This window comes from Brachyistius frenatus, unplaced genomic scaffold (genome assembly GCF_029030835.1).
Source record: "Brachyistius frenatus isolate BFR_SWC_R1_liver_20210118 unplaced genomic scaffold, ASM2903083v1 Contig_19, whole genome shotgun sequence".
Lineage (NCBI taxonomy): Eukaryota > Metazoa > Chordata > Actinopteri > Embiotocidae > Brachyistius > Brachyistius frenatus.
Window position 1 is genome coordinate 51,531 of NW_027210618.1, and position 26,484 is coordinate 78,014.

The window sequence follows — 26,484 nt, forward strand, 5'->3', positions numbered from 1 at the left end:
TTAAAATCCAATCATATGTTGTCAAAACTCATCAAGCCCTTTCACCTTCACCTCTCTAATGTATGGATCTTTTTTGAAGCCTCTCAGTTTGTGGTTAAATTGCAGTCGAAGGGGAGTGACGGATCAAAGACCCACCCGGAGCAATAAAAGCTTACCCTGTGGAGTGCAGGAGTGACCCCCCAGACCTTAAGCTCTTCATTACGGCAGCTCACTGCTAATTATTGTGGACAGGAGAGTACAGAAGCCAGAAAACTGCCCAACCCTCCTCACTGCAGGGTGGTCAGCTATTACTCCCACTCTTAGCTCCCCACCTTTGTACGTCTAAGGTAAAGAGAAAAGGAACCTCCTGGTGCCCTTCACCCACCCCATAAGCCACCATAAGCCAACATCTCCTTTTGGATAACCCCAGATAAATCCTCAACCTAAATGAAGAGCATACAATGTTTCCGTCCTCTGTTGAAACAAAAAAAAAAATGCTCCCACATGCTCCATGTCCTCGACAGCACTGTGATTTTATGTGTACTTAATCTGGACTGTGGTGACCACAGACCACATCCTCCAGAGCATGTGTGACTATTTTAAATGGTGTTGTAAACTAAGATTAGTTGGAAAACATATTCACTCAAGAGGAAGGTTGAATTTTGAGCTGGTCGCAATGTAATTTGATATTCTTGTAACAATGCCTGTTGCTACTTTATATTACGTTGTTATCTAGTAATATTTTTTGAGAGTTCCTTATTACAAAGACAACAGAATCAACACATTCTGTTAGTTGTTGTTTCCCAGTGTGATCCTGTCATCTTTGAGATCAGCTCATGATGCCATATGGGGCCAGTAAAATAGATTTTAAACTGAATTATTTTGAAGGCTGTCGCTGTCAATATGGGGAATGTCGCTCCTGCATAGTTCGAGTAGAATAACAAAAAGCTCATATGGAGACAACCCCTGTGTCTTACTCTTGTAGGTTGTCCAAAAAAATGGGAAGGATTAGGAAAAGATCAGGAAAGAGAAGATAAGATAAGGGAAATGTGTATTGTATCATCCTGCCTATTTTGACCCACATACAACCACTGCCACCATGTTACCTCAAGGCCGCCATGTTTCCCACTGAGGTTCAAGAACTCACTGTCCTTCTACATCACATAAATTCTGTTGGGAATGTTTAGGACCTTCTCAAATGGCTTCTGTCCATAAAGGTAAACTATAGGGGACACTGACCTTGCATGCCTGGCAGTCAGCACTTCTGCATCAACTTTTGTAAGGATGGCCTTTTTGTTTCAGAGAGGTGAGGAACTGTCTCGGTATCTTTTGGCTTGCAGTGAATCTTTGATTTGTTTTCTTTGGCTGTTTTTACTTTGCCAGTTTCAGAGGGTGACTACTGTACGACTGGCTTCTTCAAGCATGTTTGTTGAGAGACTGTACCATCATCATTCCGAGTCACTGGGACTTCACCACATAGACGGCCAAACCAAAACAATGAGCTGAAAGAAGCTCAAAACTGCACAGACTTGTTGACAGGGTGTTGATTCTCAGTGGGATCTGTAATATTGGCAATCCTTTCATGAAGTTATTCAGACTTGTCATTCAGTGCGATTCAGTTTTAATACAAACGTATTGCCTTATTAAGAATTTAACAATATTTTTTAGCAAAATATAAAGTAAGCAACTCAGTACGTGTAGTTACTTTGTTGCATGCTGTTTCACAACTTAAAAACATGCTAATATCACCAATCATTTTCCAGTATATTGTAGTGTGTAGGCACTGGGCCGTGTAATTATATGGGAGTATTGTGGTCACTGCTTTTTGGATGTATTTGAAGTCATTTAATTATAAATAATGTACCTCCCGATCCAGAATAGATTTCTCTTTTAAATATCCTAGAAGGCAACACTTTCTCCCCTGTAATCTTAAATGGCATACATTGCCAATTAATTAAAGGCAATGATATATTTGAACCACTTTTCCTTATGTCCATGGATAAAGTACCACATGAAAGCAAACTTGATGTGCATGTATTAAGTGATTATAAGCAAGCAAGAGTATCAAAGCTAACAGATTTTTTGGGACTGTGTTTTTAAAAAAAAAATTCAAACGATTATTGGCACCCATCTTCAATCCTACATAGTATCATTCTTTTATCCCACTATTGTGTACTTGAATCTACTGTATTTCCAGACTTCCTCTCGTCTCTTAAATGTGTAGCCAGCCTATGTGCAGAGCAGTATAGGCATGTGTGAGGGGTACCAAAGAAATATGGTGCCGCTGTCCTGCCCAAGACCGCACAGAGTGCTCTGCTGCCAGCAGTGCCTCCAGTAATTATAGACCAGAGCTGTGGCGACTGCTGCTCTCCAGGCTAAACTGAAACTAAACCCTCTATTTCATACTTGGTATTTGCTCTTTTCAGTACACGACTACCCCGTGTTTAAAAACTGTGTTATTTTTGGGCTGTAGCTTGACTCTCTTCTGTTTATAGTACAGCCTGACTGAGTTAAAAGATAGAATAACTTTCCAACATGTAAAGGCAGTAGTGGCTTTGAAGACGTTACAGCCCTTCCCTTTACCCATGTCGTCTGATGTCTTATTTAATCTCTGCTGTTGTCAATATATTATATTCATGTTTTTGAAGCATATTTGTTACTGCTTCTGAACCTCCATGGCTGTATCTGACTGATGGTATACTCAAATAACTAGATTTTCCATCTCTAAAGTGTAGGTTATGGAATAAGAAGCTGATTCATTGTATGTTGATATTGATTTAATTGTGCACTCTAGTCCTTATTCCAAGAACTGTTTGAGCAAAAAGTAGATGTAGTATTTCCGAGTAGCAGTGAAGAACATTAAAGCCAGCGAGGCCATCCACATGCACACAACACTGACCAGGCTGCACTTTACTGGAAAGCTGCTGTTGTAGATTCCTCCTCTCCAAAGACTGTGAGGTCTGTGTCCTGGTGTTCTAATTATGTCCGGGTGGAAGTGACTGTGGGCTGCCGTAATTGGCCTACAGGATGAGTGGGTGGCATCTTCTGTGCCTCTGTCATTAGATGTTTGAGAGTAGGATGGCACAACAGCCTGCTGGAGCCCAAAGAGTCTGGTCATTTTGAACTATTTTGAAGTTCTGCATCTGTGCTGTTCTTCTCTTTTTATGCTGGTCTGAGTAATTGTAAAACCCAAAACTGAGGCATCCTTATTTGAAAAGGAAAGAGCTTTGTTTTTGTTTTTGCTGTGGACCTTTTGTTATATCGTATGTAAAACTTTGCTGTATTGTCTGGGGTCACTAATGCCATACTTTGTCTTGTCTTAAGTTGTCTGTTATTTTTCTCATAAGCGCCATCTGCGTATGACGTTTAGTGTCCAAGAGTGCTTGTTCTGGTGTCACTTGTACCCAGTGTATGTCGGGTTCGACCAGATCCCACTGTTTTGAAAGTTGGTCCAGTTTGATTGGCACAGGATGCTAATATTTCCATATTGTGTGTCCGTCCTCAATCCACTTCTCACCTTTACCCAGCCAATAACAGCTCGACCTCAGCTGCTCTCATGATTTGCAAGTAAAAATGTCTCTCAACCCAATAGCAAACATTATTCTCTGATCATTTGTTTTTTGTTTTTTTACAGCATTAAGCAGCAGATCCATGTGCTACTTTTAAAGATTGATCGACTCTTTATCAATAGGCTTATTTTTACTGATGTGCATGCAGTGCATTCAGACACTGACCACCCTTTTCTCTCCTCTCCTTCTTCTCTATAGTCACAATGAGCGGAAGGTGACCTGCAAGCATCCTGTCTCAGGCGTACCCTCACAAGACAACTGCATCTTTGTGGTCAATGAACAGTAAGTCTCTTGTTTTGGCTTTCAGAATGCCACCGGGTTGCATTTTTGAGCACTACAGTATGTCGTAGTGATGTGTAAGCAACATTGCATAAATTGTTGCCTCGCCATCTCGCTGCAGCTCTGCCCTTTCCGTTCAAAGCTTCCTCTATTCAATGCCTCCTCAGTTATCTATTTCAATAATGTAATTTCTTGGGAATAGGGACCAACCCACTGTATGGAAATATCACTTTATACATACTTCTCATGAGATTTTATTTATTCCATTATTGGGCTGCTGTTTTCTACAACTGCGAAGGTAGGATAAATAATCTCAATGCTCGTGGCTGAGATTAAAAAAATCAGTTTTGTCATGAATACATCAGTTGGTGGGAATGCAGCGATTCACATTCCGTCCCTTGTTTTGGCCTGAACAACAGATCCTGGCCTTTTCATTTGTCATAAGTAGAAAGATATATCCTTCAACAGTAATACATGCGTCTGTGATCATCAACACTTCTTACAGCACGACAGTCATCACATGTTTGCACACATGACTGGATTGGAAGCCAGTCCTTGTGAGCTTTTACTTCCAGCAGGACAACGCTACAAATACTGCATGTCGGACTAAACTTAGTCAGTTTATATCCCCCTCACCAATGATCAGTATAGCTGTTTTCAGATGTACCCACCTGTAACCTTGTTCATCGACGGCTCATAGCAAGGTGTTGACAAAGTCAGGTGTTCTGTCCGGACACTTGCAGGATGTCCAACACATAAAACAAGGCAGATACTGATCTGTAACTGTGACTTTCCTCACCGGTTTCCATTCAAATTACACTTCTGTGTCCCTTCTGTGTAAGCTCACTAAATATAAACATATTAGACTGTTTGCATCACAATCCACATCATGACTTTAACATCCACTTTCATGATTCATCCAAACCATCTTCGCTTAATGTTGTGCAACAGTATCATTTCTGCTCAGTTTCTCAATTGCCACAGTAAATCCCTGTCAAAGTAGATCTGCCACAATGTTCCACTGTCGCACTAAAGTCATTCCATTACAACTGCTGTCACTTATTTTAGCACTGAATGCTAATTGAAAAATGTTCTGCTTCAAGACATAAAATATCACTCCCATGTGGGAAACTGTGGCCAACTAGTGGCGGATAATTTCCCTGATGGCCCATCATGGGTATCAGTTTCAGCCTTTTTTCAATATGTGGCTTAGAAATGAAAATCCTGGTGGCTCCAGAACATGTTATACTGGGCTTTTTCATGTCTTTAAATTCTTCTGAGCTGCATTTTGTTCAGTTGAGATTGAAAAATGGGAAAATGGTTGTGAAGAAGCTTGTTGTACCAGAAGTGTCACCCTGCACTCTCCCGACAGATTCCTCTCTTCACTGTGACGCTCTCACATCTCTGCTGTCCTTCACGCTAAGAAGCACAACATGCCGCTGCAAGATGACATCTAATTTAGCAATTACTGCTTTATTGTCAAGATAAAATTAATGTATATCAGATGTAGTAGAAATGAAACAGAAGGTAAAAGCCAAGCGGTAAACCTACTACTTGACTCATTGTTATTTTAAGTTTATTACTGTGAATTTCATCCAACATTTGGCTGTGTTTTAGCAATAATAATAAGAGGGAAATCTTCACCCTGGATGGGTAATAAAAGGCAAAGACGGATTTAAGCTGCCACAGGGATAAAGAGGCCTGGCTGAAAATCTTTGCCTAATCTGCTTTGCACTTTAAAAGCATCCAAAACACAAATCTTTGCTTCACTTTGCTTTCATAATCAGTCTAGTGTAACATAAAGAACATGAACTCAGCCCACCTGAGGAAACATTAAGTAAGATAAAACACAGTGCAGCTATGAAGGCTCAAGGAGTAGTTCAGATGAACCTAGATTACTTTTGAGTTAAAGGATTTGAGAGGATTAATTGTCATTTCCTCTGCAGTTACAACTTGGTCGAGGAAAAAAGCTCAAAGGCATCCCATGATGAGTGACACTTATTTAGGTACAGTATCTAAGACGAAATGAGTAATTTTGAGATGATGGCTTGCCTTCCATGAAGAGGCGACATACAGGGCTCTGTTTTAATGATCTAAGTGTTCGGTGTGAAGTCCATTTATTGTATGTCTTAATCCACTGTTGCTATTTTAATAGCAAAGTAAGATGCACAGTTCAAAGGGGTGTTTCCTTGATGCCCTGATTAATCATAGGTCATTTTTAGGTGTAACATGAAATAAACTAATCACAGTGTCTTCCAGCCTCCCCTTTATAGACAGGTGCTCTTTCACCCTGGCAGATTGCCATTATAACGTGGGAAAGGCAGCTTCTTTGCAGAGGAGTACAGATCTGCTCACGCTCAGGTTGAGCAGATTGATGTACACAACAGTAACATTTCACAGTGTGATCTTTTTATTTTCAATCTTTTGCATGTTTTGCGCTGCTGCACGTCCCTGTGTGTGGAACAACAACAGTTTAAATGCATTATGTACCGACCTATGTAAGCGCGTATGATTATCTTCATAATGCGCACTTAAAACAACATTAAGATACTGCACCATTGTCTTAAGATCAGGTCTTTGTTGGTCAATCATGTCATCGCTGCCTCAAAATAATGCACCAACAAAGTGCCTGACTAAACCTCATCTTAAGACCAACATGCCAATGGGTTCATGTACATGTGCTACTGAAACGGCGTGCTCGAAAATAACAACCGTGTCAGTCGGAAACTATAAGACACTTGTCTTTTGTGTCTTGCGCTGCTTGTAAGATCAATCCCGCAAAACCTGAAAGAAAGGCAAAGCTACTGTACTGTAGTTGTACCGCAGAATTAAGTGTATTTGCCACTGATTAGGACAGACACTTAATGGTCTCTATCACGTTCTTAAAAAGTTTTGATAAAAGGAAAACTCTGCCTAACGTCAACGCAGCCAGAACTATAACCAAAATGTGATTTCCTCCTCTCACAGTCACTCCAGGATTCACTTCAAGGTTCAGTCTTTCAATTTCATTTTGTAGACTCGCACTTAAAAGCGTGTCAGGAACATACAGAGTGTCGTCACTGTGTTAGTGAGGGACCAATTTAAGATATTATTTGTACATTAGAGTGTCCTAATCTGCTTTAGTTTTCCTCATGGGGTATAAAAAGGTTATATTATGTCCGTCACTCATACTTAGACTTTAAGCTTTGCTGTGATGTGTGAGTTACTGCTCCAGCCATGGCTCCGGTCTGTATGTGACACGTGGCTTCACCCACCTCTGTGAATGCCAACCTCAGCATTCTACTGTTATTACGCTACATGTCCAGGCCTATTTTTAGTGGTTCACATTATCATGTGCAAGCTAACAGTGAATATTTGTGTACAGAAACGCATGCGTAAAACATGTTTACCAAAACACGATCTCATCACATGTTCAGTGTGGCTCGGTTTGGAAATATGGCAATATACAGTCATGATGTGTCAGCTTTTTTCACCGTGCTATTTATACTATTCATTCAATATCTGCTTTACTGCAACATTGGACTGATGTTTGTGCATCAACGTAACATTGGTTAAATGAACTAAAACAGATATATTCTGTGTGTATTCATAAACACTTTTTCAACGACTATTCCTGCAAAGTTACCATTACCCAGATGCATAATGATGCAAATGCAATATATACTGACATACCTATACTATGAGAAAGGATTCACTCTCATCACCCACTCCTAACTGCAATCAGTCCTGTGTGGCAGTAGGTGAGAAGACAGCTGAGCAGGATGATACGTAAGCCAATCAGAACATAGTTCACATTACAAACACCGGTGTATTAAATATGTGCAGTCTCACAAAAAAAGATGGATGAACTCCTCAGGAGAAAGAGACAGATGGTGGATGGGAGAGTTAAAGTACACGTCTCACTGCATATATCAACAGATTTCTGTGTTATATTGTAACTCTTGCTCGAAAAGGCCAGTTAGGCTGTTTCGCTGAAATTCTCGGTGGTGTCTCATTGAAATTTAAAAAATGTGTCATGTTTGGTGTGCTTTGAGTGAAACTGTCACCAACAAGACGTATTCAGTTAAATGTTTCATGTCAAAACAATCCGAATACACCATCATACTAAATAAGGGAGAGCACAGTTGTTGTTGTTTTTTTTTCAGGTTTCTGTAACGTGAACCCTTGAAAGTGAAACACTAAAAAAACACACAGATTTTCTAATAATTTGTTTTTTCATGTAACTAATGTAAGCTCTTCCGCACCATGTAGGTTATGGTCAAATGTCTAGATAAAGTAAATCACAACACAACACTGCCCGTACTTGCAGCTGGTCTTCAAAACCCTTCACGTATCAAAATGTTTGAACTTTTATTCTCAACAAATTTGTCTTTCCTCTATTTTGTAGTGTGAATTGTGGGAAATTGTGTCACCCAGCGTTTAACAGGTAATTTACTATTGGATGCAAATGGACAACTGTGTGCTCTCCACATTTGTTTTTATGTAAAACACTTGAACCTGTTTGTCTCTCTATAGTCATTGTTGTCTTGCACTAACTGTGGGTGTTTTGAATGGTGTTTTGCCTGATGACCTGTTACTGTATGTATTTGCACTCCAAAGTCCGGCACACTTTACTGTTTGAACCATTTGTTGTGTTCATCTAAACCTCGATGAACAACTAGCCACAGGGAGATCATCACTCGTCACTTTTGCTGGCAGGTTACTGATTTCCCAGGAATCAAACAGACAAATCTGCTCTGCTGTTTGGTGGAAGAGTTCGAAGCCCGAAGGCGACAAATATATTATTGCGTTACATAGCTCAGTGAAGTGTTCATTTTGTTTTGACAAACTTTGACTTTGTGAACACCCTTTCATCCTTGGTCCATTATGAACGTACAGCCTAAACAGTTAAGCATCCTGACTCTGGTCCTTCGCTGGGCTTGACCTGGGTGAGACGACCGAAACAATCAACATCATTTTGCATATTGGCAGAAATATTAATAAACACTCACTTCTCAATGCAGCATTAACTCATATTGCATGCTGCCTGATTTTGAATGAGGATTTAGAACAACAGGAGAATGAGTGATGACTCACTGTTGTAGCTTTTTGAGTGGACTGCATCATATCTTTTTGAATAAAAGATTGTTTCATGAGTCAAATTAGGTTGGTTTATGTTGTCTGTAAATCTTAGGTTTGTTATCTAGCATCAGACAGTGGACCTGTGACACTGTCAAGTGCGTGTACTGATATACGATCTGAATGTGCTGGCCCCCCCTTCTCGTCTTTTGTTCATTGAAACGATAGAGGTCCAGTTCAGCAGCACACAAAGTTGTTTTAAAGCAGCCATTTCTCTTTAGAAATGCTGTGTGGTCATTTTAAAATGCACCCTCAGCCACTCAGTTCAGCGTTCCCCCCCCAGTGTGCTTAGAGCGCCAAGCTTCAGTGGCAGTATAATCCCTCCTCACTCTTTTTGCACACACAGACTCACACAGGCACACAAAATCCGTGCAGGACCCGGCAGTGATCCGACACTGGAATACATGCGGGTTAGTTGCAGCATGTGGAACCGATACAAGGACTTTAGTATTGCTCATCTCAGTCTTCAAACAATGTGCTGTTTTTGTTTACCGCAGACAAATGAAATGACCTTGTTTTACCACAATAGCACTATTAAGGTAGAAAATATGCAATTTTCCTACAAGTTGAACCACTTCAGAGTGGTAATATTTCTGATAGTTCACATCGAACCTCTGGTCAAGATTTTGTGTATTCAGGTCCATACTGAGAGCTCTGTTCAATGTTGAAAAATACTTGCATGACATTGATGAAAGATAAAATGGAAAGGAGTAAAAAGCAAAAAAGATCATGACATTGATTGATGAAGACAGACTGTCAACCCGTCTAGACGGCTTTCTCGCAGGTAACGCAGCAACTGTGTGTGTTCATTTGTGAAACGGCATTGCAGAAGACAGAACATCACACGGCCTTTTCAGCATCACTTTGAGGTTCATTGACTCTGCTGCTGTTGACACTGAGCTGTGGTAAACACAAAGATGAGCCTTGCTCATGGTATTCTGCTCCAACTATTACTGTGCTCTCACATTGCAATCGTTTCCACTGTGGGTTGGTGCCGTCAGGAGACGAGCACCAACTTAAAACCAGAAAACGGTAATTCAAAGCAGACAGACATTCAAAACGGTACGAGGAGGATATGTATAGAAACATGATCCGTGCGGAGGTTCGTGCTATCATTTCAGAGGAAGCCAGTTAAAGAGGAGTTTCATGTGGAAATGTAATAATCTGGTGGTCTATGTTGTGTGTGTGTGTGTGTATTGGATTTACTGTAAGTAGCTGAGAAATAAATAGTGGAGAGGCCTGAATGGGGGAAACTTAGAATGATAGAGTGAATAAACTAGTGCTGAAACAATTAGTCTTTTAATCATTAAATCTGCAATTATTTTGATTACTGATTAATTGCTAAGTTCCTTCTTGAGTATAATGCCAAACCTTGCATACATGTAGTTTGTATAAACTGTATTTAATTCTGAATATCTGTGGGTTTGGGGCTTTTGGTCAGATATTTGGTTACATTTCATCGATCAAATGTGTAAATGATTAACTAGGTACAGAATGGGCAGCTTAAATGACAATAATGATGAGTTACAGTTCTTCTTGAATGCATGTTAGCAGCACAGTTGATCATGTTTTAGGCATCAATACTTTTAATATTGAAATGTTGGTAAACCACTGTACAAATAACTAAATACTGGTATTCCACTGTGCTTTTATTATCTTTTGCCTTGCTAACATTTGTGTGTGTGTGTGTGTGTGTGTGTGTGTGTGTGTGTGTGTGTGTGTGTGTGTGTGTGTGTGTGTGTGTGTGTGTGTGTGTGTGTGTGTGTGTGTGTGTGTGTGTGTGTGCGTGCGTGCGTGCGTGCGGTGAGGCATATCAAAACAATCAATTTTCAGGTTTGGATTTAACTAATATTGTAGACTTTTTATTTCATCATAGACACAAATACCATCATATAGTTGTTATATGTTCTTTATGTGAAGTGACTACATACTCTATTTACTTGTTAAAAAAAAAAAAAAAAAAAATCCATATACCCATTGGATTTGTGTATAAGGGCTGCAATGCAGATTCATTTCTTCCCACTATTCTGCAGTTGCCGGCCAGCTCTTTCCCTGAAGCCTCCACTTCGACACTCACTACTTTTCAATTTCGCAGCATGCAGATTGGTTATCAGGTCCAAACTAATTATCTGCAAATCAGAGCCTCGACATGGTCTGCTGCCAAATAGAGCATCAAGTAGAGCAACAGCTCTCTTCGGTCCACCCCTTCCGCCCTTCCCTTCCCTTTCTGTTTTAGAAGGCTCGTCGACACGCCATCGATTACGGTTCAGCGAGGATTTCACCCGTCACTGGAGTCGCTGAACATCTTCAGAGCTCATTTTCTGGAACAAGCTCATTAGTTGGAGAAGGCAAAATCTTAGTGACAACTCACCACTCCACACAAGCACCTATTTTAGAGCAGTGAGTTTAAAGCTGTGTGCACTTGAACTAGAGCGAGCATTAGTCACCCTGTGACTTCTCTGACGGTGTCCCCCATGTGTCACCACCACACAGAACCCCATTGTATATTAAGTCACTTGCACTTAAGACAGACAATAAACCGTAGGAAGAAGAAGTTTCTCTTTCATGTATGAAATTCTCTTATTGACCAGGCAATCATAAGATCTTACAGCTGCTGCTTCATTTACATAAACCTTAAAATGTGTACCCTTCCTAAATACAGGTAAGACAGAGTCCGTCTGTGATTGTCACTGTTTTGTCTCATCTTTGGTTTGAGTGGTATGCAGGTGGTCTCAAACCCGTCACTGTGCTGCACGGGAATGAACATCCTGTGTGTTACCTGCTCTTTTGAACCCACCGGACATTGTGCATTGTGGTCCCTTTTGTGTTTGTGCACCTTTGAGTATGACAGCATAGAGTCTTGGATTAAAAAGTTTTTACAGAGTTCCCTTATTTTAAATGTTTAATAGTTTTGTCTCCGTAACTAATAGATGGGTAGACTGAAATATGGAACTGTGTGGTATGGATGTCTAGTGAGTATTAACTCATTGATCATATGTACAGGCTAGATGGGGCAGTTTTCAATGCAGGGTTAGCAGTTTCTCTCCTTATTCAGTGCACTTTTTTTTTTTTAACTGCTGCAGTATTTCTGCTACACTCTGGTTTTCCTGTCCCTCCAGACCACAGCGTTGTTCCCTTCCTTAAGAATGTAGGGCATCTTCATGGGCCAGAGACAACTAATTTCACAAGGTGTTCTATCCTATGGCAGCCACATTGAACTTACAATGCTTTCAACCTTTGCTTTTAAAAAGAAAACTTTTGTCTTTTTGGAGACATTCTGACCTGATTCCCTGCTGCAGCTGCTGCCTTTCAATGTCAGGCAGACTTTCCAGACCATTTACTGAAAAGCTGTTAGAGAACTGGGAATGTATCTACAGTGACATGGTGGGAGTAATTGGCTTGATTCATAAGCCCATGTTGAGATCTCATTAAAACAGGGAGTTCGAACTCCAGAGGAGGCATGGGAGAACAGATGATAAAGTCTGCTTCCTCCTATTTTCCTTCTTTTATGGAGGTCATTGGACATAAATATGTCGAACATAACGTAGTCTGTTTTTCTGACTGATGACTTGCCTCTGTGGTCTTGGCTTGCTCTGTGTCTTTTGTTTAGATCTGCCTCCAAAGTGCCAGCGAATGAGAAGAAGGAACGGCCACTAAGCACCATGAGTGAGGCCTCCAACTACACAGGCGGCTCGGATTATGCTGCAAACCCCAGTAGCCCAGCAGGAAGAGTGAGTGACACACATGAACACAGGGTTAACGCGCATGTCTGTAAAGTTAAGTGGGTGGGGTGGGGGGGGGGGGGGAAAAAAAAAAAAAAAAAAAAAAAACTGCATCGTAATGTACTTGTGAAAAGTTTAGCTTTTTTGTTAATTGGGCTCACTTGACTTTTTTCTCTTTTATACTGTATTTCCAGCCCTCGAGACCTTCTAAAAAAATTCACAACTTTGGGAAGCGATCCAACTCCATCAGGAGGAATCCCAGCGCCCCGGTGATCAAGAGAAACTGGCTTTATAAACAGGTGAGCAGGAGAAAATGACTTCATGTACAATACATCGAAGGTGAGAAGATCAAAGGTGAGAAGCAGAGTAGGTAATCATGGTTTCATTGTTAGCCGTGCTAGCAGTGTGGATGGTGCTGTCTGCTTGTTTGTTGCTTCCACCGATTTGGTTCACACTGAAATATCTCAGCAACTATTTGATGGATGCCCATGCTGATCACGACCACCTAAGGATGAATTATTTTAGTGACCACCTGATGTTTTATCTAGTGCTACCCATTAGGTCAAATGTTTTAATTTGTTATTGACCTAAAGTTTTATTTTGTGTCAAGTGCTAATTAGCAAATTAGAGCAAATTTAATAAAAACACAAATAAGCTGGTAAACATGGTAAACATATCCGCTAAACAGCGTGTTGGTATAGTCAGCGTGAGCTTGTTACTGTGCTGACTTTAACATGAATTTTGCAGAATTTCTGATAAAGTTAAGGACAGTTTCATAGCCACTCTTGTGTCAAAAGTCCTGTTAAGCTGACAGCAACAGCGACCTAAAGGAACATAATGACACGAAGATGATCTAAATGTGATATGTTGTTGAGTCTATTCTTCTATGTATTATCTGCAAGTTGTTACGTAGCAGCAACAGTCTCAAGACCAGAGCAAAGAAAGCTTTTTGATATCTTCCGGGATCTGAGCTTTTCTTTGTCAGGTGTTCCTGCTCAGCCAATCAGCCAGCAGGGGTAATGTTTAAATACAAAGCTGCAGGGTTACTACCTATAGCAGCGTGAAAAGGGGGTGCTTGAAGCAGCACTTGGCCAGACAGGATTCTTTCATGCTTCCTAGCTGGGAGATCTCATTTAGTTCTGATTGCAGGCTCTCAGTGCAGTTTTGTGAACACGTGATGGCCTCCTTTGGTGCAGCTGCCAGCTGCTTTTTCTTTGGAGACCTCAATCGGGGTGACGTAGATCAAGCAAAAGACTCACAAATCTGCTACCCTGAATAAAAGCTGGATTTGCACTTTTATTTTCCTGCCTCATTGAAACCTGGAAGCTATTGAAGTCCTTGGCAGAGGGAAAGCTGCAGTCCTCTAGTTGATCCACTGGGAGATCAAAATGCCACAGTGATTGATGTGATGGTGAAAACCCCTACAGAGCAAGATCTGAAAGAACTTTTGATAAAGTTTATTCATTAGCATGTTATAAAAATACGTGGTTAAAACCTTGATTGATTGGAGGTAAGGTGGTGAATTAATGGACACGAGACGATTAAACCTCGTTACGTTTCAGCTCTGCCTCCTCTATGAACACACTGAGCAGCATCTGGTATTGTGAATCTTTTTGATACTAATGTGTTAAACATTCTGGTTTGTGGAAGCGAATTTCCATTTAAAGTGAACTGCAGCCCACATGCCGTTTCACCATAATGACAGAGTTGTTGAGGTCCCTCCCCCTGCTTTGTCTCTGGGTGGAATCTACGATGAGGGACTCTGCTCAAGTTTTCCATTAAAGCAAACGGGGGAGTTAATACTCTTTACATCACCCCTCATCCTTTTCAAGCAGCAGTATGAAAAGCGCTGAGTTCATGCTGAAGAACAACTTAAGCTAAGTTAGTTTATTTTTGTTGTATTTTGTTTATTCCATTTCAGAAATCTTACTCCATCTCAGGCAAAGAATATGTCAAGCGTGAGTGTCAAAAATTTAGCAGTGCAAGTGGAAGACTTCTACTCAGATTACTAATAAAGATTACTGTAAGTAATTCTTGCGTAATTACCTAAGTCTAATGAAGAATCTTAGAGCACAATTTGCAGAAAAACATGCACAAAAAGATAAAAGGGATTCCTTTTTTGTGCATGGACTGTTTGTCAGCAGATTATGTAACATTCAAACTTCAAAATACAAATTAAAAATGAATTGATTGGCTGCTCCTTTTGAAGATACTAACCCAGTTTATAAAGATTCATGGAGCATACAGTTGATCATAATGAAGCAATTCAGAATATGATATCAGGAGGTGAGCGGACTACAGGAAGTGCAAGATAGGACTCGGAAGAAATCATTGCTACTAGTTTGTAGAGTAAATGTGTCTTGTTCCTCTGCTGCCTTTTCAGGACAGTACAGGGATGAAGCTGTGGAAGAAGAGGTGGTTTGTCCTCTCTGATCTGTGCCTCTTCTACTACAGAGGTGAGTCCTGTCCTGTCAGCCAGCAGCGTTTCATCAGTACTCCACTGCTAACAACAGTCGTGGTTTTTGATTCGTAGTTCGAGGGCTGTTGTGACCTTCAGAACTACAAGCGGTGCTCCTGCTAATTGTTGATATATGTGGATACAAGTCCCTGTTGTAAAGAGTCTGTCAGGAGCAACTGAAAAGACATATTAAGTTAAATGACTTTTTTTTCCCCCCAAGCAGTGCAATGGTTTTCAAACAAGGCTTGCATATAGCCAAAAAGATAAAGCATAACAGGAAATTGGATTTCACACTAATGAAAGTCATGAAACAAGTTTCTGGAATTATGCTCTCTTTATACAGAGGTAGCATACTTGTGTAATTCTTAGATTCAGTTGAATTAAACAGAATTGTTCTCAGTAATATTTACATATCCTCATTATAGGGACTGCTATTGTATCATTCACCTTTTTTGAATTTGTGTGGCATTTACATGATTATGTAATTAAGTGTAGATAACCTAAATCTTTCCAAACTGAGTAATTAAATGTTCAGTTTTGACGGAAACTTGAATTTGAGTTTTAATGTTTATTTAAATGGCCACTCCCTCCATTATCAGTCATGTTTCTTCATCATAGGTTTATTATGGGAGTCCGAGCACAGTTTAAACGTTTTCCATTCAATTATTAAAATCTGGCTCCTTTTAAACCTTCCGCATTCCCACTTATATATATAACATATACCATGTTATAGTAGGAAAATATTAGATGTGCTATGTTAGTAACCTTCTATTCACCTAGCTGCCATTGACTAGGTATTTCATCCTCTCTCATGCAGTACTAATGTTCATATCAAATATTGACACAGCTGTGTCCAGAGGACACTTGAGAACTTTTTTACTGAAATAAAAGGAATGAATTCTGGTTATCGATGAGGCTAAATGTAGACAAGGTCTATGTTCAGACTTCAGCTAGAGAAAAAATACAAGTATTACCTGGAACAAATCTGCCTTTCCCAATGCCACCACTTTATGCAGACACAGTCATCATTTCTGCTGATCAGGATGACATCTAGTCTGTGTTATTTCTAGTGTCTGCCATTCCTGTCGCCATCTTTCCGCCCACTGACTGACAAAAGCCACAGACAGCAGCAGACCAAAAGCCTTTATTCAGATGGATATGTTGCAGAAATTGTATCCATCAGCACAGAGTGGGCAGAGAGGTCATGAACTGAGCTGCCTCAACTAAACACGACTGCTATCCACTGTAGTTATCAGACTATTATTGTGCGCCCGGGATCTCCCATAATGTTGCTTATATTAAGCAACTGCTTTGCAGTGGGGTTTTTTTTTTAAGAGAAAGAGGTAGAGACTTGATGAATGAATAAATGTCAGGCTTGTGGGTTTCAGGTACAGCTGATGCTGCCAGATAGATGAATCCATCAGTCCTTTAGACTTCAGTAACAGCTGCATCTAAATTGTCAGGGGCCGAGTCCCACTACCACTTATTCCCCCAAATATTACCCACCGTTCTTCATGAGCCTTATTCATCCCAGCTACTATCAATGTGGGTTATGAGGCTTTGATTTTTATATAACATGCCCAGGTAACACACACATGCACATATACCAAGCAAACAAAGCAAAAGCACATATGGGAGCGTGGCAGTCAATTCCCTGATACGTTTTGTTTTCCTGCATTGTTTTCGGTAAGCAGTGCAGTTTGCTTGTGTCAAATTGGAAGAGTAAGCTACTTTCTGCTTAAAACTTGGGACTCAATCTAATCCCCCCTGTGGAGAGTGCCCCATTGTCAATGTGGAGCCCTGTCTGTTAACTTAATGAGGATTAGAGCAGCCTAGCTGTATAGGACTTTGAATCAGTGCTCATCTTTTCTACAGATTGGACTCTGTATCCTCCATTTATCTGAACAACACACTCGTCATTTAGTTGTTGTTTTTTCTCACAGTCCACTTGGTTTGTCTCTGGATTTTCAAATTAATGTTCAACATGAGGGTTTAGACTGAAGACGTGTACAAACTCAAGTTGACTGACAAAAATAGCCCCTAATATTTTGTGTTGTCTTGTTGTTTCATTGCAGATGAAAAAGAGGAGGGGATACTTGGCAGCATCCTCCTACCAAGCTTTCGTGTATCCATGTTATCTGTGGATGATCACATTAACAGAAAATATTCCTTTAAGGTTTGCATGTTTTCATTCCTTTCAAACTTTGTTAGTCTGCACATGTTATTCTTTAGTACACTTAAAACACAGAAAAGAACAAAGTTTGTATTTGTTTCAAAAGTTCTGAATTTATGTCATAAGAGTCGAATATACAAGTCTCCCAGAATAATAATATCCCTGGTATACAGTTAGAAAGTGTTTTTTTTACTGTGGTGGCGTTTATAATACCACAATGTTTTCTTAAGTATATGAATCAGCGTCTTGGTTTACTTTCCTTTGAACAGGTTTTTCTGTTACGTTAGAGGTGATTTAAATATTTGCTTTATCTGCAAGCTGCTAGTGCTCAAAAAGCAACCACATGTCATATCTCTGTGCAGTACTAGAGTACCGTGATACTCTGAAACTCCCAAGTTACAGGGCAACAGGCTTATTTTTATGGGATCTCAGTGGTGTGTACAATATTTGACTGTGGGTTCTTCATAAACCCTCCGAGACAACAAACTTGCCCTGCCAAGTACAGCCAAACACAGACGCCCAGGAGTCTGCTCAAGGTCTCTCCGACCACACAGCCCACTTCTTTTCCAGCAGAGATCCAGTCTGAACGAGGGAGAGTAGAGGGAGAGAGAGAAACACGAGAGCAGGGCACAACCTCTTCAGTTTACAGTGATTCACTCAGGAATGGGATGACTTTTTGACTGCATATTTTTAATTCTTAACTTATCCTTTCTCTTGTTGTTGTGGCCAAAATGGCTATGTCATTAAGAGTTCCTTATTTTTTTCCAAGATAATTGTGAAGTAATTACAGAATTGACAGAGTGTTTTTTTTGCCATTGGTAAACAGGATATTGAGGTTGTTCACTAAACAATCTGTCTCTCTGTCTTTCTCGTTTTAACAATATATTGGTTTGTTCACTGCGAGGGAACAGAGCAACAACGGAACAATGTGTTTGCCGTACAATGCACAGCATGGTAAGTCCTACAGTACTGTGGCAGATTTACTGCCCTAATCTAGTGGTATGCATGAAGCTCAGGTGACTCGAGGATTTATTTATCTGGATGGCACAGATGGCCACAGCCAGGAGTTTTCACAAACCAGAATCATTCAATGCTATTCCCTAAGAAATATAAAATGCATGAAAGTTATAGTCTCAGTCTATGTTCTTATTTTCTGATAACCCTACATTAAGGCAAGCAACCCTGATTTTCTGTCTTCTCTCTTTCAGATAACTGTCCCTGTGTGTCTCTCTTCCTGTCCTTCATCCTGTCCATCGTCAATACAGGCGACACATCCCAACATGCGGACATACTATTTTTGCACAGACACAGCCAAAGAGATGGAATCATGGATGAAAGTAATGACAGATGCCGCCCTTGTGCATTCAGAGCCAGTCATAAGGTTTGTAAGAGCTTCACTGTTTTAGGCATATTGTCAGTGAAACGAGAATCTTTTTTTTGTGTTTTCGAATACCTTTGCGCACAGTTCCTAAAACTAGCAGTCATGACTAGTAAGTAAATGAGTAAAAAATGTTTCCACCCTGATTTTTCTTGTTCTGCCTTTGTACTGGAAGCACGCACTTTAACGCTGTTAAATACTTCAACACAAGTTCAACGCCCACTTTTGACGTTTCTCGTCTCCGGGTTCTTTGAAGAAGCTGCGACTTTCTTTCATGTTGTGTAACTGTTGTTACAGTTGAAGTTTATTACAGCGTAACATAAGTAAGAATGCCATGTGCATGTGGGCATGTGTGCACTGTGTATGCATGGTGCGGGAGGTTGATGGGATGTTGTCCACAGATGTGCTGGCTGATCAGGATCACTGACTCGTCAGGACAAGGTTTTTTTCCTTCTCTTAAATTTATCATTTCTGTTAGATGTCTGTCATTTGGCAGCCTGCCTGTCTAATGCCCTCCTTATACATGACTAAGCAGAGGCGTAACAGTATAAAGAGCTGTGTAATTATACAGAGCAGTAGTGCCTGAAATCCACTGAATAGGTCTGTTGAATGGGACTGCGTGATGTTAGTGTAAGGCGATCTAATATAACAGCGTCATATCTATCAAAACAAAAGGTAACTTCATTTCAGCTGTCAATATCTAGGAAAACTGAATGCACACAGACCTTCCACAGGGCTGAATGTGTGCTCTGCTGCCTCGGTGGAGTCACAGAAAGCTGGAGAAGACATTACGTGACCAGTTCTGCTTTTTGAAAGTATACAATGGAAACTCTGAAGGAATGCTGCCTTCTTATTACGAACCCAGTGAGCCATGCTACTGAGGGGAATTTGCCAAACTTTGAAGTCGTGACCTTGACTCTGTCTAAGGCCAAGGAGTGCTGGTGTCTATTACCTTCGGGTGCCTCCCTCGGGGCCTTCGAGTGATAGATAGGTCTTTTAGAGAGGAGGCAAAAGTGGGCTGCAAATGGATTACTGGGGTCTGAGCAGCACCTTTGAGACATGCTTCAGCAGAGGCAGTGCTTTTTATTGGAGATATCTGATTTCCTTTTCCACGTCTGGCCTTTGCTGGCAGCTGGAAGGAACATTGTTCACTTTAATCATTTACTTCACACTTTTCACATGTTTGTTTCACAGCTGCCCCCATAGCAGAGTTTACAAAAGGTAACACATTAGGTCTACAACTATGTTTTGTCCACGCTTCTTACATCATCTCAGACACCTTTTATATGTGACACAGAGGAGTAATGAAGCTGCCAATCAAATCTAATGAAGTTATTGTTTTCCATCTCTTTTGATCTTTTGTGTCTTTTCTATTTATAGTTCACAGGATTTGGAAGATCTTTCTCATTATTATTCTAAGCCTCTCTTCCTGTCTTTTTCAGGTTGGACAGGCTAAAAGTGGAGCAGTGTGGACCACAAGAGATCAACCATGTGGTTAACCACAGGCTGCCACTCACACAGCCTGAGATCCAGAACAATGAACGCAACCGTGAAGTTGACCGCGAGCGCATTGCAGCAGTTTCCACCACCACAGATGAAGAGGAGCGGAAGCAGCGGGATGCTGAGCGCTATGGCTTCCAGAAGGACGGGGCAGAGCGTGAACGTCCGCTCACCAAGATCAACAGTATCAAACTGCAGCCAGCTCAGGCAGCGGCCATCAAGGCTAGTATGACCTCGCCGCAGCCTTTGACTGAGATGGACAGGTCACACCAGAGCCCCCAGGTGAACGGATCTGGGGAGCAGTGTCAAACCGACGGGACCGGAGTCCCTCATCAGCAAAGTCCCACCCGTGAGCCGGACCGCAACCTGAGTAGGACCAGCTCTATGCAGCAACTGGAGCAGTGGGTTCGCACACAGAGAGGACGTAACCAGGATGACGATACCAGGAGGTTGGTTTGATTATATGATATTTTATCATGTTTTTACAAATCTTGAAAATAAATGATGTGTGCCGTAAGAGGAAAAGTGATGGCAGACACTCTATTCCACAAGGTCCTGCACCAGTTGTTTTTTTCCACATGAAATGGAACTTGGCTAAAGTTGGTGTAATCTAGAAATGCTGATCTTGAGACTAGAGTGAGTCTCTTTTAAGTGTCTGAGTGCTCACATACGGTGATTTATATGCAGATTTAGATTTTCCAGAGCTTCTTAAGCCCATTTCTTTGCATGTGTTGTTTGAAAGCAAGAGACACTTTAATTATGATGTAAACACTTTGACATTATGGTGTTGAATTTACCAGTAAGCAGAAGTGTGGATAAACAATCGCTGAGTCTGCTAGCCAGAGTCTCTGTCTACCACCGACCCTGCGGTGAGAAGCGCATCTTTATTTCTCAGCATCGGCAGCAGCCGTGGCCGGAGGCATTATGTTTTCGGGTTGTCCATCTGTCCTTCCCATCATTGTGATATCTCAGGAACGCCCGGAGGGACATTCTTCAAATCTGGCATAACTGTTCACTTGGACTCAAGGATGAAATGAGAATTTGTTATTGGTGGTAAAAGGTCAAAGGTCATTGTCACCTCACACAGCACGTTTGTACATTACTGAAGATTTCATATTATGTAACAATTTTACCCAAATTTCAAACAGGATAAAATGACCCTCTGGATGTTATTCAACACCATAACTCAAGAACAAAAGGCAAATTGTGACCATATTTTACATTTGGTCAGATACTGAATTGGTGGCACTAATCTTGGGTGTCCACCTTGAAACTGGTGACTGGATAGAGCGTCTGTGCTGTTGGGTTGAAGCATGTGAAGCATTCCACGTTTCATAATTTGCAGCAACATCTATATTAAAAGTATCGTCTACTGACAATCAGCTTTTTTGACCAATCGTCATTGAACACAAACAAGTTTGTTCCTTTCAATGAATTTACACACTTAAACAGTAGACAACAAGCAAGACTTAACAAAGCACATCCCTAAAAATACACTGAATAACTTTCATTAAAGTCTTTACCACATGTTATGTGGGCCTCGACAGATATGGATGTGAACTGCAACTTCATTGGTCGTTGGAGGCGTACAGCAGTGATTCTAGTTAATTGGTTGAGATAAAGCCTGTTCTCTCACCATGTCAGTCTGTCCGCCTCGCTATCAGTTTGTTTCTTGTCCGTTTATTTATCTGTCAGTTGATTGTCACCAGGCTTGTGCTCAATTTTTTCACAGTCATGCCTATTTGCCTCCACTCACTCTATAAGTACGTTTGTGTTAAGAAGTGGATATGCAAACCCAGTTTGAGCAAGGCATGAATTTAAAGCGAGTCATGGATAAAACTACAAAAGGCCTCAGTCCTTGTATCTGTCGTGGTCCTCTGTGATACATCCCTTTCTCTCTCTGTTCATCTCTTTCAACAGCCTCCTTTTGTCATGACATGCATGTCCTCCAGACTGATGTTTGGTTTCCATGCAGTCACGTGCCTTTTTTGTAAGGCTACTGTACAGACCAGTGAGTGCTGTAGCCCGGATCTGTCAGGGAGTCTTAATAGGGAGCTCTCTTGATGCCAGCTGCACTGACTTTGAACCCACATTGGATGTGGAGCTTTTATAAGCCTTGTTGTCAATGAAAAGGTCTAATTTGTCTGAGTAGCGCTCCGGCTTTGCTCAGTGCCCCAAAGATGCACATATAAACACGCGAAATGAGGAATATACGTGTCACATACATCCTTGTCTCTTACGCTGATACATACTGTGGTACTTAATGCATGTACTGTTTGCAGACAAAGTATCGGTCAAAACTGAATCCAAGTACAGGACTAAAGTTGAAGTTAAAATTTAACGTTAAACAGGCACATGAAAAAACTTTCACTGATAAAATACCATTGCGTTGATAAGCGAGTTCCTAAAAGTCAAGTTGTAATTGGACGTTTTTGTTTGGTGTTTTTCAAAATATAAACACTCCTGTATATTCCTACCCAAATAAATATGATAACTCCCTCATAACCAAGTCCGTTTTTCTTTTTCCTCAGCATCACATCGTACCAGACTCTGCCTCGAAATATGCCAAGCCACCGGGTACCCTATATGCCACATTATGGAGATGGCTACCGCAGCATGCCCAGGAATAGCATGGCACAGCGCGACAGCATCTGCAGCATGTCGCCATCGCTGTACGACCAGGCCCTGGGTCCCTCGCCGACTGACAAGCGGCGCTCCATGCGTGACGACACCATGTGGCAGTTGTACGAGTGGCAACAGAGACAGGGCTACACCAGGCATCCAGGGCTCTACAGCAATATGACCAGTCCCAAAACCATGATCAACTTGTCGGAGCATGCCGCACTGAGCCACTCCATACCCCCCTCGCCCTCCCACGGCTCCCTGTCCATGTACGGTGGCTACTCTCCGATGAGATCTTACAATATGGGCAGTACTCGTTCAGAAGTTTCCTCTCCCATCTACAGAAGAGACCTGAGCATTGACAGACGGCTCAGACCACAAGTCAACAAGGTCAGTAAAACCTGCCGTGTTGAAATTTGTCTCTAATTATAAAAAGCCTGTTGACACATGCTTACGTCATCGGCTCCAGCATAGCCTACTCTGTGTGTAAATGGTGGATGAATTAAATGAAAGGTGTCTTAAAATGACTTGTTTCACTATCAGAATGTAATCCAGTCACTTCAATGACATTTGAGCTGCATAACTGAATTATTTGATCCCCATTCAAGTTAGCAGAGAGGTAAACAGGCTCTAATGTGCATGCTCTGCCCATCGGGCACGGCCAGCTTGCATCCATCCGATGTGCAGAAATGTCTCACTAGACAGCAGGTGTAAAAACATTGTGAAATACAAAGTAATCCTAATAGGCTTAATTAGCACTGTGTGAACACGTTTGGCACGGGCTTGAATGTAACACGCATTCATTTATATGTAAAAGTAACGCATAGTAAATGTGCTGTTCTCCCACGTACCTAGAAAACACTTTATTTCTCTGGTGGTATCTGTGCATACAGATACTGTAGCCTTGGTTTTATATTTGAACCGCTTGAGATATCTGACTTTGGAAATGTCTACCTTCAGCCTTATGTAAAGAAGGGAAATGGAATGTGTTTGTGGTGCTCCCTGCATTCAAAATGTCATAAAAAAAAAATCAATAGCGTCACCTTTCCTCACAATCAGTGTCAGCATATTCACTTAAAGGTATGTTTCACGCAAGAAATAGTTCCCCTGAAAACTGTTGACAGCGTAAACGTGGGGGGGGAGATTTCAAAACAGACTTTTCTCAGTTTCACTTTGTAGCTTGTAGAGTGTTCAAGCCAATTTTGTTACATGTGCATAATCCATGTGTTTCAATGGTTTGAGCAGCACAAACAAAATGACATTCATCTTCAATTGTGTTTGTGGTGGCAGAAATCTGAGATGCAAATATCACTACAAACAATATGTAAATGGTGAAATATAACTAACAGTATGTTCAAAATGGTTCTGTGTATGCCTGAGGCTGTCTGTGATTATTTAAAACAATCCATTGCGTATGTGACATTTTCCATAATAATTGGTTGTGTCCTGCAGTATGCCTACACACCTGATAGGAGGTCTATGCCTGCAGGGATCCCAATCCAGACAGTCACTGCTCAGTCTCTCCAAGGCAAAACAGTAAGTCTTCATCCAAGTGTTTCCTTTCCTGTGTCCATCCTCTAAGTACGCAGGTTTAGGTCACTGCGGTGCTGAGTGGAGATGCTTCACACTTTGGTTCTCCACAGTTTTACAATCTGGATTCAACTGGATTTCTATAAAAGACAATACTAATGTCCTATCACAACTGGCCCTCTCCTTTCCCATCTCCCTCTCTCTGTCCATCATTTCCTCCCAAAACATTGTGACAGAAGTTTTCGAGTCAGATTTGGGCAGACCTCTGATGAATGTTCCAAGTGGTAGGATTTACTACGTTCACTTCAGGAGCTCCTTAGACTCACTTCACATCTGTGAAGACTTAAAAACCCTGTCACTCACAGCTCTTTAAGCCAGATCAGGAATTTATGTCAAAGCCGTGCACAGTGCTCCGCACTCATGGAGCCGCTGAAGTGTGAACTGGATTCTGTAATGAATGCTAACCGCTCTTCTGTTTTCAGTGGACGTATAGAATTTGCATGCTGCTGACAGTGATAGTACATCGGATAATCTCATGGTCCTGAACTGCATGAAATCTCAGTAGCAGGATGCAGCAACTGTTCACCTATCAGGAGCCTGACACCTCTAAATCTCCTATCCTGGTGTGCTCTCTCCTTCCCTCTCCCACTCCTCCTGCGGTGTTTCCATCGTTGCGGTTGTGTGTCCCTCCCTTCCTCCCCTCCCCTGCAGCCTGAGGAACTGACTTTGCTGCTGATAAAGCTGCGGCGGCAGCAGGCAGAGCTAAACAGTATCCGGGAGCACACTGTAGCGCAGCTTATGCAACTTAACATGGATGGCGACAACCCAAAGGTCAGGCCCCCAGAGACGTCTCCGCAGGCGTGTATGGTAGCGTGTGGTGTGTGTGCGCCATCTTTACCCATTTCCATTATCCATGTCGATCTGAAGGGTTTCTTTGGTCTTCACGCATGGCGGATTGAAGGCATTTTCAATATTAAGAGTGTCTGGAAACACAATAGTTTTTAGAAGTTGCAAAACTATACCACTACCAGTATCTCACTTTATTCAGTCAATCAGATCATCGTGTTTGGGGCATTTTTTATCAAGGCAGCCATTCCTCTTCTACCTTTAAAGTGTCCAGACCGATGTTAGCTGGAAAGGACACTTAAAGCCATTGGCAAGCTTATAGAGCGACTAAATTAAGGCCATTGGCATATGTTGACATTAATTCAGGATTTTTGCTCTCTAAGACTCTTTAAGATGCCAACTCCAGATTTGTCCCTTACTGATGTAGGTCAACCAGGTCTGAAGCGGAGACTGGTTGAAGTTGTAATCACTTTTACACTCTTTTTAACCACTACTGTACAATCTTATTTGAAGTGTATGAGTTCAGCCAAAGACGGTTACCGTACTTCATGTAGTTTAGGTTGCTGTCAGGATGCTCATAACCTGTTGTGTAGTTTGAGAAGGATTTCAACCATTTTCTTCATGTCTTGCCTGCAGTTGTTCGAGACTCAATGTGACCATTTCACCATCATGGAGCTCTAATCTTCCATGTCCTGCAGTACACTCATCCTGCTACTTTCTGTAGTACACTTGGTTCCTGACCTATTTGTTTCACCTTGACTGGTCCTTTTGTGTCCTTTCTCTCTGGTTAGCTTTGAGTACAGAACATGTCTGTGTGAGACTGTGTGTGTGAGAGAGAGAAAGAGAGAGAGAATCAGCAAAAGAACATGACTTCCTTTTTCTTCTGTCTCACTCTCCGGTTGCCTTTTCTTTCCTCTCCTTTGCTGCTGACGCCAGAACGACATTCTCTCGCATCACCTCCAAAGGAACCTCATGTATTTGGACAATCAGGTGGGGTAATGCATGCATGCATGCCCTGTCTCCTCCTGTCATGAACTGAACTCATTTAATGCTTTGCTATTATTGTGTTGAGCAGTGCTGTCTGCTGTATCAGATGCTTAGCTAATTTACCTTTTATTTATCTATTTATTTATTTAATGGGTACAAGTGCATAGCATGAACCAGTGTCACATACCACAGCATTTGTAGCCTAAGCTAGTTTGCAATGCTTGTCCCTCACAGTCAGCTGCACTAACTGCTTATCACGCTATTCTGTATAGTTAGGAAATGTGGACAAGTTTTATCTCTGCTATATAAAGCAGCTGTCATGA

General features: G+C 41.3%; 1 protein-coding gene across 14 annotated transcripts in view; it reads left to right on the plus strand.

Annotated features, from left to right (window-relative positions):
- The window catches only part of plekha5 (pleckstrin homology domain containing, family A member 5), a 75,372-nt gene that overhangs the window by 36,188 nt on the left and 12,700 nt on the right, over positions 1–26,484 (plus strand). For 9 of the 14 annotated variants that reach the window (XM_069695131.1, XM_069695118.1, XM_069695116.1 and 6 more), the window contains exons 4-14: positions 3,747–3,830; positions 12,556–12,676; positions 12,862–12,966; positions 15,051–15,123; positions 17,201–17,301; positions 18,564–18,679; positions 20,119–20,625; positions 22,708–23,188; positions 24,251–24,334; positions 25,040–25,159; positions 26,111–26,164. In XM_069695131.1, the coding sequence (XP_069551232.1) occupies positions 3,747–3,830; positions 12,556–12,676; positions 12,862–12,966; positions 15,051–15,123; positions 17,201–17,301; positions 18,564–18,679; positions 20,119–20,625; positions 22,708–23,188; positions 24,251–24,334; positions 25,040–25,159; positions 26,111–26,164 (1,846 nt within the window). The remainder of the gene's footprint in view (positions 1–3,746; positions 3,831–12,555; positions 12,677–12,861; positions 12,967–15,050; positions 15,124–17,200; positions 17,302–18,563; positions 18,680–20,118; positions 20,626–22,707; positions 23,189–24,250; positions 24,335–25,039; positions 25,160–26,110; positions 26,165–26,484) is intronic. The other 5 variants (XM_069695123.1, XM_069695125.1, XM_069695128.1 and 2 more) reach the window with 2 other exon arrangements.